This window comes from Sphaerodactylus townsendi, linkage group LG03, assembly GCF_021028975.2.
Source record: "Sphaerodactylus townsendi isolate TG3544 linkage group LG03, MPM_Stown_v2.3, whole genome shotgun sequence".
NCBI classification, from domain to species: domain Eukaryota; kingdom Metazoa; phylum Chordata; class Lepidosauria; order Squamata; family Sphaerodactylidae; genus Sphaerodactylus; species Sphaerodactylus townsendi.
This window is the reverse complement of record NC_059427.1, coordinates 172,098,600-172,113,949: the sequence shown is the minus strand read 5'-3', so window position 1 is coordinate 172,113,949 and position 15,350 is coordinate 172,098,600. Positions and strand designations below refer to the sequence as shown.

The 15,350-nt window shown below is 47.8% G+C and overlaps 1 protein-coding gene across 3 annotated transcripts in view; it reads right to left on the bottom strand.

Moving 5' to 3' along the window:
• Positions 1 to 15,350, bottom strand: part of RHBDL3 (rhomboid like 3) — a 258,878-nt gene that overhangs the window by 231,952 nt on the left and 11,576 nt on the right. For 2 of the 3 annotated variants that reach the window (XM_048490912.1, XM_048490914.1), the window contains one exon: positions 10,011 to 10,034. The exons of the other annotated variant lie outside the window; for it this stretch is intronic. In XM_048490912.1, coding sequence (XP_048346869.1) covers positions 10,011 to 10,034 — 24 coding nt within the window. The remainder of the gene's footprint in view (positions 1 to 10,010; positions 10,035 to 15,350) is intronic. 3 annotated transcript variants of the gene reach the window in all.

Sequence of the window (15,350 nt, the reverse complement as noted above, 5' to 3'; positions counted from 1 at the left end):
TTGCTCACAGGCAATAAATGTTTCACCACCAATTCACTAAAGGCCTGGAGACTGATTTTCATGATTCTTTTTTTATAACAATACCACAGAGATGTATTTCCTCAACTCATGAGGGGCTAATTATTTTTGATAGTTCAGTTCCTCCCAGACTACAGGTTGGATCCCACGGTACATCTCCAGAACATTTGCTACATCCGAAAATAGTCCCCTAAATGCTTTTCCTGGTGGGTAGGGATCCCTGAAATAGCATGAGAGCGGAGTCAGAGATCTACAGCAGGACCGAAGAACCATTCCCAGAAATCCTTTGCTGGATAAGGAATGCAGAACGAAGTTAACAGCTGAATTGCAGAAAATAGTATATTCAGGAGTAAAATTACCTTTCCCTATAAGAACATAAGAACAAGCCAGCTGAATCAGACCAGAGTCCATCTAGTCCAGCTCTCTACTACTCGCAGTGGCCCACCAGGTGCTTTTGGGAGCTCACATGCAGGAGGTGAAAGCAATGGCCTTCTGCGGCTGTTGCTCCTATCCCCAAGTCCTCAGAACCAGATGGTACATGCTGGAAAATGTCCTCGTTGTCAAGGGGCAGCACAGATGTGCTGGCCCTAACCACAGATGGGACAGCAATTCGTGTTGGCTCAGAGAAGTGAGCATTGGGGTGCTGTGTGGTTTCCGGGCTGTACGGCCGTGTTCTAGCAGCATTCTCTCCTGACGTTTCGCCTGCATCTGTGGCTGGCATCTTCAGAGAATGTGACAGTAGGAAACAGAGGCGTTCCTCCCATTGGGCAAAGTGGGCAGTTACTTAGGGCGCCCCCTGTGGTGGGCACCAGAAATGCAGGTTCGTTTGTGAGATTGTTTTGTATTTTCAGTGTTTTTTCCAATTTTGGTCTACAGGGGCGCAGTTTTAAGGCTAGCAGCACCAAAATTTCAGGGATTTTTCGAGAGACTATCCTGATGATATCACCCAGGTTTGGTGAGGTTTGGTTTAGAGCAAGGGTAGGGAACCTTTAACACTCAAAGAGCCATTTGGACCCATTTTCCACGGGAAAAGAAAACACTTGGAGCCGCAAATCATTTTTAACATTTAAAATAAAGATCACTGCATATATTGGGGTTTTTTTACCTTTTACTCCGCTCATTCTGAGAAGCGCATGGATGCGCCCGCCGGGAAAGTGCCCACCCTGCTCCAACGGGGTGGGCGAGAGGGGAAGCCCGCAGTGTGGCCCAGCCGGCTGCGGGCAGTTGGTGCGCCTGCCCTGCTACCTGCAGGGCGGGCAAGGATGAAGCTTGGCGGCTCGGCCTCGCCGGCCACCGGGAAAGCACCCACCCCGCTCGAACAGGGAGGGCGAGAGGGGAAGCCTGTGGCGCGGCCTCACCGACTGCCGGGAAAGCGCCCGCCCCGCTCGAACGGGGCAGGTGAGAGGGGAAGCCCACGGCACGGCCCAGCCGGCCGCGGGCAATTAGTGCGCCCGCCCTGCTGCCTGCAGGGTGAGCAAGGATGGAGCCAGTGGCTCAGCCTCGCCAGCTGCCGGGAAAGCGCCCGTCCCGCTCCAATGGGGTGGGTGAGAGGGGAAGCCCGCGGCGCGGCGCAGCCGGCTGTGGGCAGTTGGTGCACCTGCCCTGCTCCCTGCAGGGCGGGCAAGGATGGGGTCAGCGGCTCGGCTCGCGGAGCCGCAGTGCAAGGGCAGAAGAGCCGCATGCGGCTCTCGAGCCGCAGGTTCCCTACCCCTGGTTTAGGGAGTCCAAAGTTATGGACTCCCAAAGGGAGTGCCCCGTCCACCATTGTTTCCAATGGGAGCTAATAGGAGATGGGGCTACACCTTTGAGGGTCCATAACTTTGGACCCCATGAACCAAACTTCACCAAACCTGGGTGGTATCATCAGTAGGGTCTCATGAAGATACTATGAAATTTTGGTGCTGCTATCTTAATAATCGCACCCCTGACAGCAGGTACCCCCTGCTGTGTTCAGATTCAAAGTCACCACTGAAAGTGAGTTGGGGCATGTTCTATAATGTGATGGTGACTTTGAAACGACCTGGTGGAAAAAAATCATTGTTTGGTCATTGTGGGGGAGGGTGGTCACCCATGGGGGGGGCATCAAACTCAGGTTTTGCCCAAGGCTCCAGTTTGCCTAGGTACACCACTGGTAGGAAAGCAAGTGGAGTATATATAACTGTTGGAGTGTCCAGGGTGGGGGAAAAGAACCATTGTCTGTTAACAAGTAAAGGGTGCAATTAGCAAACTAGATTTACATGTGATGAATGGGATCCACCCATTAGCATGTGAGTAACAATGAAGATAGCAAGGTCAATAGGTGAGGGCTTGCTACTTGCACCCTTAACTTGTTAACAGACAATGGTTCTTTCCCCCATCCTGGACACTCCAACAGGTATATATACTCCACTTGCTTTCCATTCCTACTATCAGATCCTCTGAAGATGCCAGCCACAGATGCAGGCGAACCGTCAGGAGAGAATGCTGCTAGAACACGGCCATACAGCACGGAAACCACACAGTGATTCCGGCCATGAAAGCCTTCGACAATACATTGAAATGAGCACTGCTTGTTTCCATCAGACAGAGGTCACCTTAGAGGTGCAGGGAGGTTGAGTCTTCCCATCCTTCTGAAGCGAAGGACTGAGCACCACTGGCCAAGGGCTCATGGCACTGCCTCACAGACCAAGACCCGACTTCAGTGGTAATTTCAGAACAATGGTTTCCATTTCCTCTAGGCCCAGAGCTGAACTTTAACACACACGCCCTGAGGCAGCAATAGATCCACTGAGTTGCAAGTCCATGACATTGCAGTCATATGACAGGAAAAACTGAATTAGAACTTGCTGGGTAAAAAAAGAAGAAACACCCTCCACTGCTGGGTGACACCCCCATCCAGTTGTCCCGCTTCTCTTTTCAGCATAGGTGGATTCAGCAAATACAACAGATGTATGACACTATGGTCGATTCCGCAATTGCGTTATCGACCTAAGTTCGAGCTGCGTTCGACCTAAGTGCTCCGCACAACCACTGGGATCGACGTGGTTTTGTACCAGCTTCGCCCCGTGTAACGGTCAAATTTCCGACTCCAGTTGGGAACTACTACTTTTTCAGGGAACCACGCTCGAACTCAGCTCGATTCCAGTAAAGTGCGGAATCTCTGGTGCCAGGAGTCCCCCATTCAACCAATCACAGCTGAGTGTTTCGGGCATGCATACAGCTGGCCAATCAAAAAATGCCACCTTCGTCCCTCCATTCCTGTGGCAGTTTTTTTTATAACGTCTGTGGGGATAGATGGAACATGGCCGTAGAACAGTAGCCAATCGGAACGGAGCGGCGAAGAGGCACAGGATGATTCCGCCCTCCGAGCTGGGATCAAGCTGGTTGCAGTGGGGAACAACAATGGCTTCGACCTAGGTTAGTACCCTTCTCAGGGAACTGGGTTGAACCTATTTTACTCGTGTGCGGAATCGACCTATTTAAACCATTTGAGGGGGGACACTTTGTATAGGTCCCACCCCGCAGAACGAGTCTGCCTCATTTTATTTCCCTCAACCCAGAATTTTTGAAAATTGCCAAACCAGCAATTTTGCAAAACCCCAGGTTAGAGCTGCTCCCACACAAATCTCTCTCCCTACCACTGCACCGTCCACAGTCAAGGAGAATCCACCTGCTGTGGCAGGGAGGTCCCTTTTTCTTTCGCGTGTTGCGCCTGCAAAGCTACGCAGATGCAGTTGACTGTATTGTGGGACAATCGGCATGGCTGTGGGTTTCATTTCTTCATGCCTTGTACAGCTACGCTCGTGTTGCAGGAAATTTTTTTAAAAGAGAAGCATCTCCGTGCGAAGGCAGGAAAGCAACCCGGATTGTTTCCATGGGCTCCAATCACTGCCTGCTTGGCAAGCATGTGAACGGGAAAAAGGAAAACGGGTTTCTTTATAACAGCGGTTCTCAACCTGTGGGTTGCGACCCCGAAGAAGAAGAAGAAGAAGAAGAAGAAGAAGAAGAAGAAGAAGAAGAAGAAGAAGAAGAAGAAGAAGAAGAAGAAGAAGAAGAAGAAGGAGGAGGAGGAGGAGGAGGAGGAGGGGAGGAGGAGGAGGGGAGGAGGAGGAGGAGGAGGAGGAGTTTGGATTTTTATCCCCCCTTTCTCTCCTGCAGGAGACTCAAAGGGGCTTACAAGCTCCTTGCCCTTCCCCCCTCACAACAAACACCCTGTGAGGTGGGTGGGGCTGAGAGAGCTCTGAGAAGCTGTGACTAGCCCAAGGTCACCCAGCTGGCGTGTGTGGGAGTGTACAGGCTAATCTGAATTCCCCAGATAAGCCTCCACAGCTTTGGGCCTTCAATGGCAAGTCAGGCGGCAGAGCTGGGAATCAAACCCAGTTCCTCCAGAGCTCTTAACCTCTTATGCCACTGCTGCTCCTGGTTTGGGGGTCGAACGACCCTTTCACAGGGGTCGCCTAAGACCATCGGAAAACACATATTTCCGATGGTCTTAGGAACCGAGACACAAATAATTTTATGGTTGGGGGTCACCACAACATGAAGAACTGTATTAAAGGGTCGCGGCATTAGGACGGTTGAGAACCACTGCTTTATAACAACTTTCTGTCCTTTTGATTTTTCCCCAGTAGCCAATAGTTACAAAATATCAGTGCTATAAACAAATAGCGTACAAAGAACCACAAGTACTTAAATACAATATTTAAAAAAAAACTGTTGAGAACATTACATAAACCATCCAAAGGGAGGAGGGGAAAGGAGGCAGTAGATGTCTGAAACAGCTTGCTCTTCACTTTGGTGTTTCCAGCATCAGAATCCCGAAAGAGATATTTGCCTCTCTTCCTGCTATATCACACCTGCTAGGAAAATGCAACTCTTTTAGGCCCCTTCTGCACAAGCAGAATAATGCACTTTCAATCCACTTTCAATGCACTTTGAAGCTGGATTTTATTGTGCAGAATAGCAGCCCCCACTTTCAAACAGTTGTGAAAGTGGATTGAATGTGCATTATTCTGCATGTGTGGAAGGGGAAGGGGGATGATGTTGTATGCAGCTTTTATTCCCGCACACAGAGGAATCAAAAACCCTACAACTATAGACTCAAGCTTACAAAACTTGGTTATTTCTTCCTAGTGGGAGGGAGATCAAGCACATCCAGTCTCCCACAGATAAAGATTTGGATCCGTTCCGCTTCTGAAGGTATTTTCCTCCGGTGGCAAGAGCTTTCCCCTAATCCTGCATGATCCAGCCCATACTAAGGACCCCTAAGCAGCCTTGCATCTGTCTTTCTGGTAGTAACATGTTTTGCTCTTTCTTGTATTTATCATGTATGGGATGAACATCTTGCAGAAGCATTTGTATAATTCAAAAAAAACATGTGGAAAGGGATCTTAAAATCCAATTTAAAAAAAACTCACAAGGATAGGTGACGTAAGCACACAGGAAAAGTAACCACTCGTGAACACAGTGTGAAAATGATAGCGGAGCCAGGAGAGAATCCCGCTCCTGGAATATGTCTGAACTAAAAACGATTGGAAAATTTATTCTGTCCTGTATTTGTTTAGGTAGGAACTGATTTGTATTAAGTAGAAATAGGATTTGTAAGTTTCCCTGTATTTTGTGCTTGTATGGAACCTCCTTGGCCCAGGGCAGAGAGCCATCTCTGCCCCACCCGGACTTATCCCATTCACGTGTAAAGTCCCCTGATGCACACGGACAAAGGGAAACCTCAGCCGAAGCGCCTTGCCCTGCCTAATCTCGTCAGCAGGCAGATAAGGGGACTCACGTCAACGCTCTTGGCTTCCTGACCCCGGACACCTGGAGAAAACCTTTGTGTGTCCCCCGCCAGTGGACACGTCATCGCCTCGCCCTGCTCTGGCGCGAAACTTGGGAAGAGGATGCCTATCGGACACTGATTGGTTCCTGCATGTTGCAAATGAATGATTGGTTGTTTTGAATGATGGTGGGCTGTCTTTGGTTCTCCCGGGCTCCCGACGGGAGAAAGTGTACTTAAGGGATTGTAAGGCTGCTAGGCAGCGCAGTGTTTGTGCGGAAGGGAGGTGCTGACACTTACGTCAGCATCTCAATAAATCTCTTTTATTTATCCAAGCCTTGTCGGGTCTTGCTTGGGTTCCTGGGCGCTGCCGAGAGCGGGATACTCTAGAGCAAGGAAAGTGTTACCCTGAGCAGCGCGGTAACAAAAATGACAGCAATTCGTGCCCATATTTTACAGAGTCTGGGCTGCAACTTCTCATGATAGTAATGTAACGGCATGCTCCTATCCCACCCAGATGCATACTGTGCACAATGAGGAATGTTACTCACCCTAGATTTATGGGCTAAATATAGAGCACGGCTTACTGGGTTATAAAGAGATGTTCATCACCACTGGCAGCGAGATTACTTAGGGAATGATAATGAGCCAACTTTGGGACTAGCAGCTCAGGTCAGACTCCGAGACTAAGCAGCCCAGCTGGATGGTAGTTTTGCAACCTAGCTGCATGCAGGAACAAAATTACTACATTGCCTCACAAAGCTGCGTCCACTGATTCTCACTGGGGCCAGATGAGGCCATAACTATTTGCTTGCACAATGAAATGTTTGCGCTCATGTACAGACGGACGTAACACGTTACGAAACACTGGGCATCAAAAGTCAGCCACAAGGATACAACACGAGGAAAATACTGTAATATTTCTAGGCAGTTCGAATCTAGGCTATGGGTGTCCAACTCTGGCGCTTCAGATGTTCATGGACTACAATTCCCATCAGCCCCTGCTGGAATGCTGATGGGAATTGTAGCCCCTGCTGGAAGGCTAATGGGAATTGTAATCCATGAACATCTGAAGCACCAGAGTTGGCCATGCCAGCAGAGGCTGATGGGAATTGTTGTCCATGAACATCTGAAGCACCAGAGTTGGCCATGCCAGCAGGGGCTGATGGGAATTGTAGTCCATGAACATCTGAAGCACCAGAGTTGGCCATGCCAGCAGGGGCTGATGGGAATTGTAGTCCATGAACATCTGAAGCACCAGAGTTGGCCATGCCAGCAGGGGCTGATGGGAATTGTAGTCCATGAACATCTGAAACGCCAGAGTTGGCCATGCCAGCAGGGGCTGATGGGAATTGTTGCCCATGAACATCTGAAGCGCCAGAGTTGGACACCTCTGTTCTAGGCGCATTTTCGTTAAGTTACAAAAATGATAACAGAAATGGAAATTACACCTTTGACTCTTCCTTTTTCTCTCTCCAGATTTGCCACTGAAGGCCCAAGGCTGAAAATGCCTACAAACAGTACATAAGTAAGAGCTCATAAATCTGAATAGCTCCACGTGCTGAAAAATACGCTGCAAGCGAAATACGTTATGGAATTAATATTTAGCGTGACAACACATTTCCCATTTGACTTCTGTAAAAACACGACGGCTTGATCTTCAAAACTAACAGACAAAAGAAAGCTTTTGCATGGGTAGGATTTAAACCACAGTCAATAGGAGCAGAAGCAAAATCCCAAACATTTCTCAAATTTTGGAGCTTTCTCCAAAAGGGGCTGAGTGAGGGCATGATGAGTCTGACGGAAGACCTCTGGTTATGGCCCATTCATTTTAAGAGTCAAAACTGCAGTTTACATGCTCTTCAAATGCACCAGCTATCCTTCAAACATGACACATTTTTAAATGAAAGGTTTAAATTCAGTATGCAAGCACTGCTAAGTTTACACACCCTTGGGAGTGAGTATAAAATATTTGGTATCATCATCACTGCATAGAGCAGTGATGGCGAATCTTCTTGAGACCGAGTGCCCAAATTGCAACCCAAAACCCACTTATTTATCGCAAAGTGCCAACACGGCAATTTAACCTGAATACTGAGGTTTTAGTTTAGAAAAAACGGTTGGCTCCGAGGCACGCGTTACTCAGGAGTAAGCTTGGTGGTAGTCGGCGGCTTTGCATTGAAGCAACCGTGCAACTCTTCCAACGGGTGAATCACAACCCTAGGAGGGTTTACTCAGAAGCAAGCCCCATTGCCAGCAATCAAGCTTACTCCCAGGTAAAGGATTGTGCTTTAGTTCGTTGCATGAAAATCAGTGGGGTTTAACGGCGCTTAACAGGGTTACCTACACTGCTTCCCCAAAACTAGGTCTTATGTTTAATGCTAATAATCGAGCCTAGCAGCCCAGGCCAGCCTAGATGGGGGGGGGGGCGACTCTTTTTGCACGTGCCCACAGAGAGGGCTCTGAGTGCCACCTCTGGCACCCGTGCCATAGGATCGCCATCACTGGCATAGAGGAAGATAGAAGCACTTGACCCCTTTCGTAAGAGATTTGGTGAATCTTTATTTTCTAACCTGAAGCCCACCACGCTTTTTTTATTCAAGTGCACCTGACACCAAGTTCTATTGGCCCTCGAGTCTAATACATTTGATTAACACAATGTTCTCACAGGAGCCCTCTTGCTATTGAATAGAGAAGCCTTTTAAATTAAGGAAGACACCAATTTATACTATGGCCAGTAAAAAAAATAATAACTTCCAGACAATTCCATCTGAATATTAATTGGCCATGCTAGCAGGGACTGATGGGAATTGTAGTCCACGAACATCTGGGGCAGAGGTGGGATCCAGCAGGTTCTCACCAGTTCCCGAGAGTGGGTTATTAATTATTTGTGTGTGCCGAGAGGGGGTTACTAATTGGGTCCGCTTTTCCATCTCCACGCCCTCGCCTCCCCGAGAGGCATACTGCCTTTGAACGTGAAGGCTCCATATAGCAATTGCGACTAATAATGTAACTCCCTGAACTGGGTTAATCCCTTTCAGGTACTGCAATTCATTGATTCTCAGCCTTTCGTACCTTTTATCTCACCAGTCTCTATCAAAGAACCTGTGTATTTCACCATTGCTGTGTTCAGATTTGTGAGTTGGGGCATTTTCTATAATGTGATGATGATTTAGAAATGACCTGGTGCAAAAAAAAAATTTGGAGTCATGGTGGGGTGGATGCCCATGGGGGGGAGGGGGGCATCCAACTCAGGTTTTGCCCAGGGCTCAGGTTTGTCTAGGTACGCCTCTGATCTGGGGTGCCAGAGTTGGACACCCCTGCTGCAGAACATTGAAATGAATGGCATTTAGGATTTAGCAGTCTTAAGCATGTTCGATCAAATCAACGCAGCACTGAGGTCAATGGATCCACCTACATCACTTGTAGTAGGCCAGTTCATACGATGGAGAGATCTTCATGCCTCAATCATTGTTTTCTTTCATGTGTAATTTAATCAGTTCAAAATCAAATTCAGTATCAGCGTACGCCACCTGAGAAACTGGCTAGAGAATGAAGAATTTAATCCTAATTCCAAAGAACTGGGCAGGCAGTCTAGGAGTGAAATGTCTAAAATAGTGATGGCGAACCTTTTTGAGACCGAGTGCCCAAATTGCAACCCAAAAGCCATTTATTTATCGCAAAGTGCCAACGCGGCAATTTAACTTGAATCACCAGCCAGGGGCCAGCCTGCTGTAGCCTCCAGCAAGTCTCACATGCGCCACTCTGCACCTCTCTAGCATCTCTGCTGCCTCTGCCTCAGGGGTGCACGCACATCAAGTCCAGCGGCCCAGGCCAGCCTAAATGTGGGGGGGGCGATCCCCCCCCCGACAAACTCTGTGCGCGTGTGCCCACAGAGAGGGCTCCGAGTGCCACCTCTGGCACCCGTGCCATAGGCTCGCCACCACTGGTTTAATTAATCTCCAACCACAGTGAAGTCTCTCTTTTATCATACAGCTCCAGGAAAGGGGTTTTAACTGATGGAGGAAAGAATTCAACCAAGAGCATGCAAACGTATCAGACACACAAACCAGAAGGGCATACCACAGCCCAGCCCAACACGACGGCATATAAATTGTATCATGTTAACAGCACACGAGTCACATGTTACAAGACACATGGAGAATCTCCAAACGCTCACTGAAGTCTCTACTATTAACAAGGATCAGAACAACAAAAAGAGGCTGAATTGTTCACGTACCTGGTCGAACAGAGTTTTCCAGTGCTGAGAGGTAAGGCAATGCATAAAGGAGAGAAGAAGGAAAAGGGAAAATAAGTGTAAAAGAAAAGACATGCATCACTTTGAAAATATACTTCAAGATGACCCGCAGAGTATTCAGGACAGGAGCTGAAATCTCACCTGACTCTGTCAGTTGGTTGCTCTAAGGCCCCTTCTGCACATGCAGAATAAGGCACTTTCAATCCACTTTCAGTGCACTTTGCAGCTGGATCTTACTGTGCGGAATAACAAAATCCACTTTCAAACAATTGTGAAAGTGAATTGAAAGTGCATTATTCTGCATGTGCAGAAGGGGTCTAAGCTCAGAGGACAGGTCACAGGTTAAAAGCCTACAGATGCATCTGTAATGGTCAAAAAGGAGCAGCATTCCCTGAGCACCTGGTCTGCTAAGGCATTTGCAATCTCAGATCAAGTCATTTTCAGTGTGGTGTGGAAACAGCAGTGGACTCGAATCTCAGGAACCGGGTTTGATTTCTCCATTCCACATTAGTGGCAGACTCTTATCTAGTGAACTCTTATCTAGTGAACTCATTAGTGGCAGATTCTTGTCTAGTGAACTGGGGTTGTTTTCCTGCTCCTACACATGAAGCCTGCTGAGTGACCTTGGGCCAGTCTCAGTTCTCTCAGAACTCTCACAGCCTCACCTACCGCACAAGGTGTCTATTGTGGGGAGAGGAGGGGAAGGGGTTTTGTAAGCCACTTTGAGCCTCCTTAAAAGCTAGAGAAAAGGGGTATAAAAACCAGCTCTTCTTCATCATCATCACCTGCCGTTCCTCTCCTCTGAAACAGTCTGCCAGAGTAAGCACAGAAATCTACCTGAACAATCTCTTTTTGCGGCTATGTAAAACGCTTGTGTTAGAAGACTTTTTGGATCTGATCAGGCTGCTGGCCTTATAATTCGAACAGCTTGTGTTCAGTTGGTTTATGCTGGTCTTGCTGATATCTTTTAAAAGGTTTAGGAAGCTGCCCTGCATTTATGGCAGATGGAGGATGTGCGCGTTAAATCAAATGAAATGTTGAGCCACCTCTCCCCATGTGATCTGTTTAATAAAAGGAACTAGACTATTGGAATAGAATAGACTCTCCTGATCTGCCTACACTTCCTATGTGTTACTTTTTTGCATGAAAACTTAGGGCTGGAGTCAGCCAACTTTTCCAGTCAATGATGCCCAATTTTCCCCTTCACTGTAGCCTCCTCCCCTCCCTTGCATGCCACCCTCCCCTCCCTCCCGCCCCTCCCTTGCATGCCACCCCTCCCTCCCGCCCCTCCCTTGCATGCCACCCTCTCCTCCCCTTTCATGCCACCTTCCCCCTCCCTCTGCTAGGGTGGGTGGGCCATGTCCACATGATGGGCCCCTTTCCCCTCCCTCCCCTCCCTTGCATGCCACCCCTCCCCTCACTCACTCCCCTACCTTGCATGCTACCCCTCCCTCCCCTCCCCCTCCCTCCACTAGGGTGGGTGGGGCAGGTCCAGATATGGATTTTTTTAACAAAATCCAATACGTATGGATTTTGAATTTGCAGACCTAATGATACCCCACAACCGCCGTTTCCCTCCTCCTTTTTCTCCTCATCAGAATCACCAGGTTGGATCCAACTCATGAACACTGGAGACATCAGATGAAAGGTAGATTTTAAAACCCCACATCAGGCAGTTGATACATTTAAAAAGGGGAGAGGCATAAAAATAAAAATTGCATCAGATTTTCAACAGAACTGCACTTTGTCTGTTCAAGATAACTCCCTGGTACATAAGGGCATCTACTCTCTTCACTGAGCCATCACATTTCACTTTGCGTAAAAGAAACAAACACAGCAAACTGTTTAAAGAAACTTTAACATGGTTTATGAAAACTCCCTGGAATTCTCCAGAAACAATCAAGTCCTTGCCTGAATGCATATGTGTAAAATGTATATTAAAACTCTCATTTGTCACTGTACATCTGTCTAGCGTCTTAGACTTAATGCTTGGTTTCAGCTTTGTTCGGTGCCATTCCAGATGCTAACAGACATGACAGCTATTCTACCTCCCTATCAGATAAGCTTCAGGCTGAAAAGTCTGTACTGTTTTGTTCTTTTCTGCGGCTGCTTCTACTATTCTACAGGTCACTGCTTGGCACAAGCAATCCTGTTTTAAATCTTCAAATCAAAATCCATAAAAGGAGGAAAAATCATAAACATCTTCATATGCCTGTGCTTAAGCAGGTATTCCTTTGTCTGCCCTAGAATGTTCGTGCTTTCTCACTCTATGGCATTGGCATACACTTGGACGACTCCCTAGAAACACAATTAACACATTTAAAATGTGTTCGTATCTTCGAGACCGCATCACCCCATATGTCCCTGCATGGCCTCTTCGTTCAGTGGAGGCCAATTTACTGGTGGTCCCTGGCCCCTCGATGATGCGGCTGGCCTCCACAAGGGCCAGGGCCTTTACGGCTCTGGCCCCGGCCTGGTGGAACGCTCTCCCACCAGCTGTCTGGGCCCTGCGGGATCTCGGTGAGTTCTGCAGGGCCTGCAAGACAGAGTTGTTCCGCCGGGCCTTTGGAGGGACCAGCCACTGATGGTGCCCCCCCCCCTTTTGGCTCCTACACCTGGGCCTTGTATCAGCTGATGGGACCTCCCGTCCCACCCTTGGGGAAAGGATTTAATATTAGGTTATCGGGCGCCACCTATACCTATACTCATATTTATAAGTATTAACGCTATAGTTAGTTTTTCGCTGCTTTTATAGGTTTTAGCTAATTTATGATGGTTTTATTATTGTATTTTATTATATGTTGTACACCGCCCGGAGCCCTTCGGGGACGGGGCGGTATAAAAGCCTAAAATATAAATAAATAAATAAATAAATAAATAAATAAATAAATAAATAAATAAATAAATAAATAAAAATGATTACCAAGAGTTATGCAAGCAGTTGAGCCAAAAAGCAGACATGCAATCAAGCCAGTCCATAAGCAAACAGGATCAAGCAGCTCAAACAAAAGGTACCAGGCCAGAAACTTTCCAGGACAGGACAGAACATTACTGGCCTTTTGGAGTACAAGTTCTTGCTGAGCTGGCAGCTACAATACCCCTCACTAGCAGGAAGCAACTGCCTTTCCTCTGCAAAGCCACCTTAGTGGAGCAGGAAGTAAAATGCTTGGTTCTTACTATGGTTGATTTCCCATTGGCCAAAAAGAAGAAGAAGAAGAAGAAGAAGAAGAAGAAGAAGAAGAAGAAGAAGAAGAAGAAGAAGAAGAAGAAGAAGAAGAAGAAGAAGAAGAAGAAGAAGAAGAAGAAGAAGAAGAAGAAGAAGAAGAAGAAGAAGAAGAGGAGGAGGAGGAGGAGGAGGAGGAGGAGTTTGGATTTTTACCCCCCCTTTCTCTCCTGCAGGAGACTCAAAGGGGCTTACAATCCCCTTGCCCTTCCCCCCTCACAACAAACACCCTGTGAGGTGGGTGGGGCTGAGAGAGCTCCGAGAAGCTGTGACTAGCCCAAGGTCACCCAGCTGGCCTGTGTGGGAGTGTACAGGCTAATCTGAATTCCCCAGATAGGCCCCCACAGCTCAGGTGGCAGAGCTGGGAATCAAACCCGGTTTCTTCAGATTAGATACATGAGCTCTTAACCTCCTACACCACTGCTGCTCCTGTTAATGAAGCAAGTGTTAAGGAAGCAAACAAACCCGGTTGGGGGAAGGCTTACCCACGGTGTTCAGCTTGAACCAGATTTCGCTGCTGCTTCTCCCCCTTTGTGCGTGCTTTTTCCGGACCGGGTTGTATGTAGAGCTTTTGAAAAGACACGCGGCACGTGGAAACGGGGCTCTGTTCTAATCGCCCGTCCCTATGCAGTTCTTCTGCGCATGCTCGCAGAGACATGGATCTGTCCATTCGAAGATTTTTTAAAAAATCCCGGCCCAGCACAACGCTGCAGCCAATCAGGATAGCCACTGAGCGGATCGAGCGTTTTGATCCGCCGACAGCGGATAATCCTGTGTGGCTGCCCCGTTTCCAGGAGCAGGGGGGTAGAAGCTGCCGTGGGGAGCATGAATCCTTGCTCCAAAGCTCCCGATCCTTTTCAAACAGGTTTGAATCCGGTTCCATTTTTGAAGTGGGGAATTGACCTACGAGTCTCCTGGTTTCATTATTCCAGATTTCTTATCTTATCTTATGCATTTCCACTCTGCCTGATCTCCTTGCCCTATACCAGCAGTGGCGAACCTATGGCACGGGTGCCAGAGGTGGCACTCAGAGCCCTTTCTGTGGGCACAGGTGCACAGAGTTCATCGTGGGGGGGGGGGCGGAAAATCACCCAGCCCACAAACACATCTAGGCTGTCCTGGGCATGATCCTTTACCTGGGAGTAAGGTCGGTTGCTGGCAATGGGACTTGCTTCTGAGTAAACCATCCTAGGGTCGTGATTCACCCATTCGAAGCGTTGCACGGTTGCTTCACCAAGCTTACTCCTGAGTAACGTGTGCCTTGGAGCCAACTGTTTTTTCTAAACTTAAACCTCAGTATTCAGGTTAAATTGCCATGTTGGCACTTTGTGATAAATAAGTGGGTTTTGGGTTGCAATTTGGGCACTCGGTCTCAAAAAGGTTCGCCATCACTGCCCTATACTAAGGCAAGAAACATCTAACTTTATGCTGGGTGACTTACCAAGGAAATCAGAATTCCCCGAAGAGCATTAAGCTCAGCAGATACAAATTCATTGATCATCCCTGGCCAAAAGCTATCCAGCTGGTCTCAACCAAGGCCGGGCCATTTTCAACCCTGGTCCCAGCCTGGTGAACACCCTGTCAAATGAGACCCGGGCCCTGTGGGGCTTAATGCAACTCCACAGGGTCTATAAGACGGAGCTGTTCCACCAGACAGACTGTATGTCTGAGGCAGCAACAGTTTTAGCAGCTCATGGCCTCCCTTTTTCTCCATCTCTTTCCTTCCCTATCTTTCATAACAATACAACAACCTTTATTAGGCATATTAAAATAGACTCCAGAGCATTACAGACATTTCTGAAGTACAAATCAAAAGTACATTCAAAACACAGACAGATAAACTGTATCTAGCATTGGACGTTACTTAGAAAATTCTGTCACTTGTAAAAGAAATTTTGCTACTTTTTCCAAGAGCACGGCCTCTGTGTTATTTAACAAAAGCTCCACAACAGAGTTGTCAGAGTCTCTTTCAGATTTGTCTAAGACCCGCCCAGGAGAGAAATTCCTAATACCCACATATCTTGGACAGTCAAGTATAATGTGAGCAAGAGTCTCCACTTGGTTTTTACAGTGTGGACAGACCCGATCCTGGAGAGGGA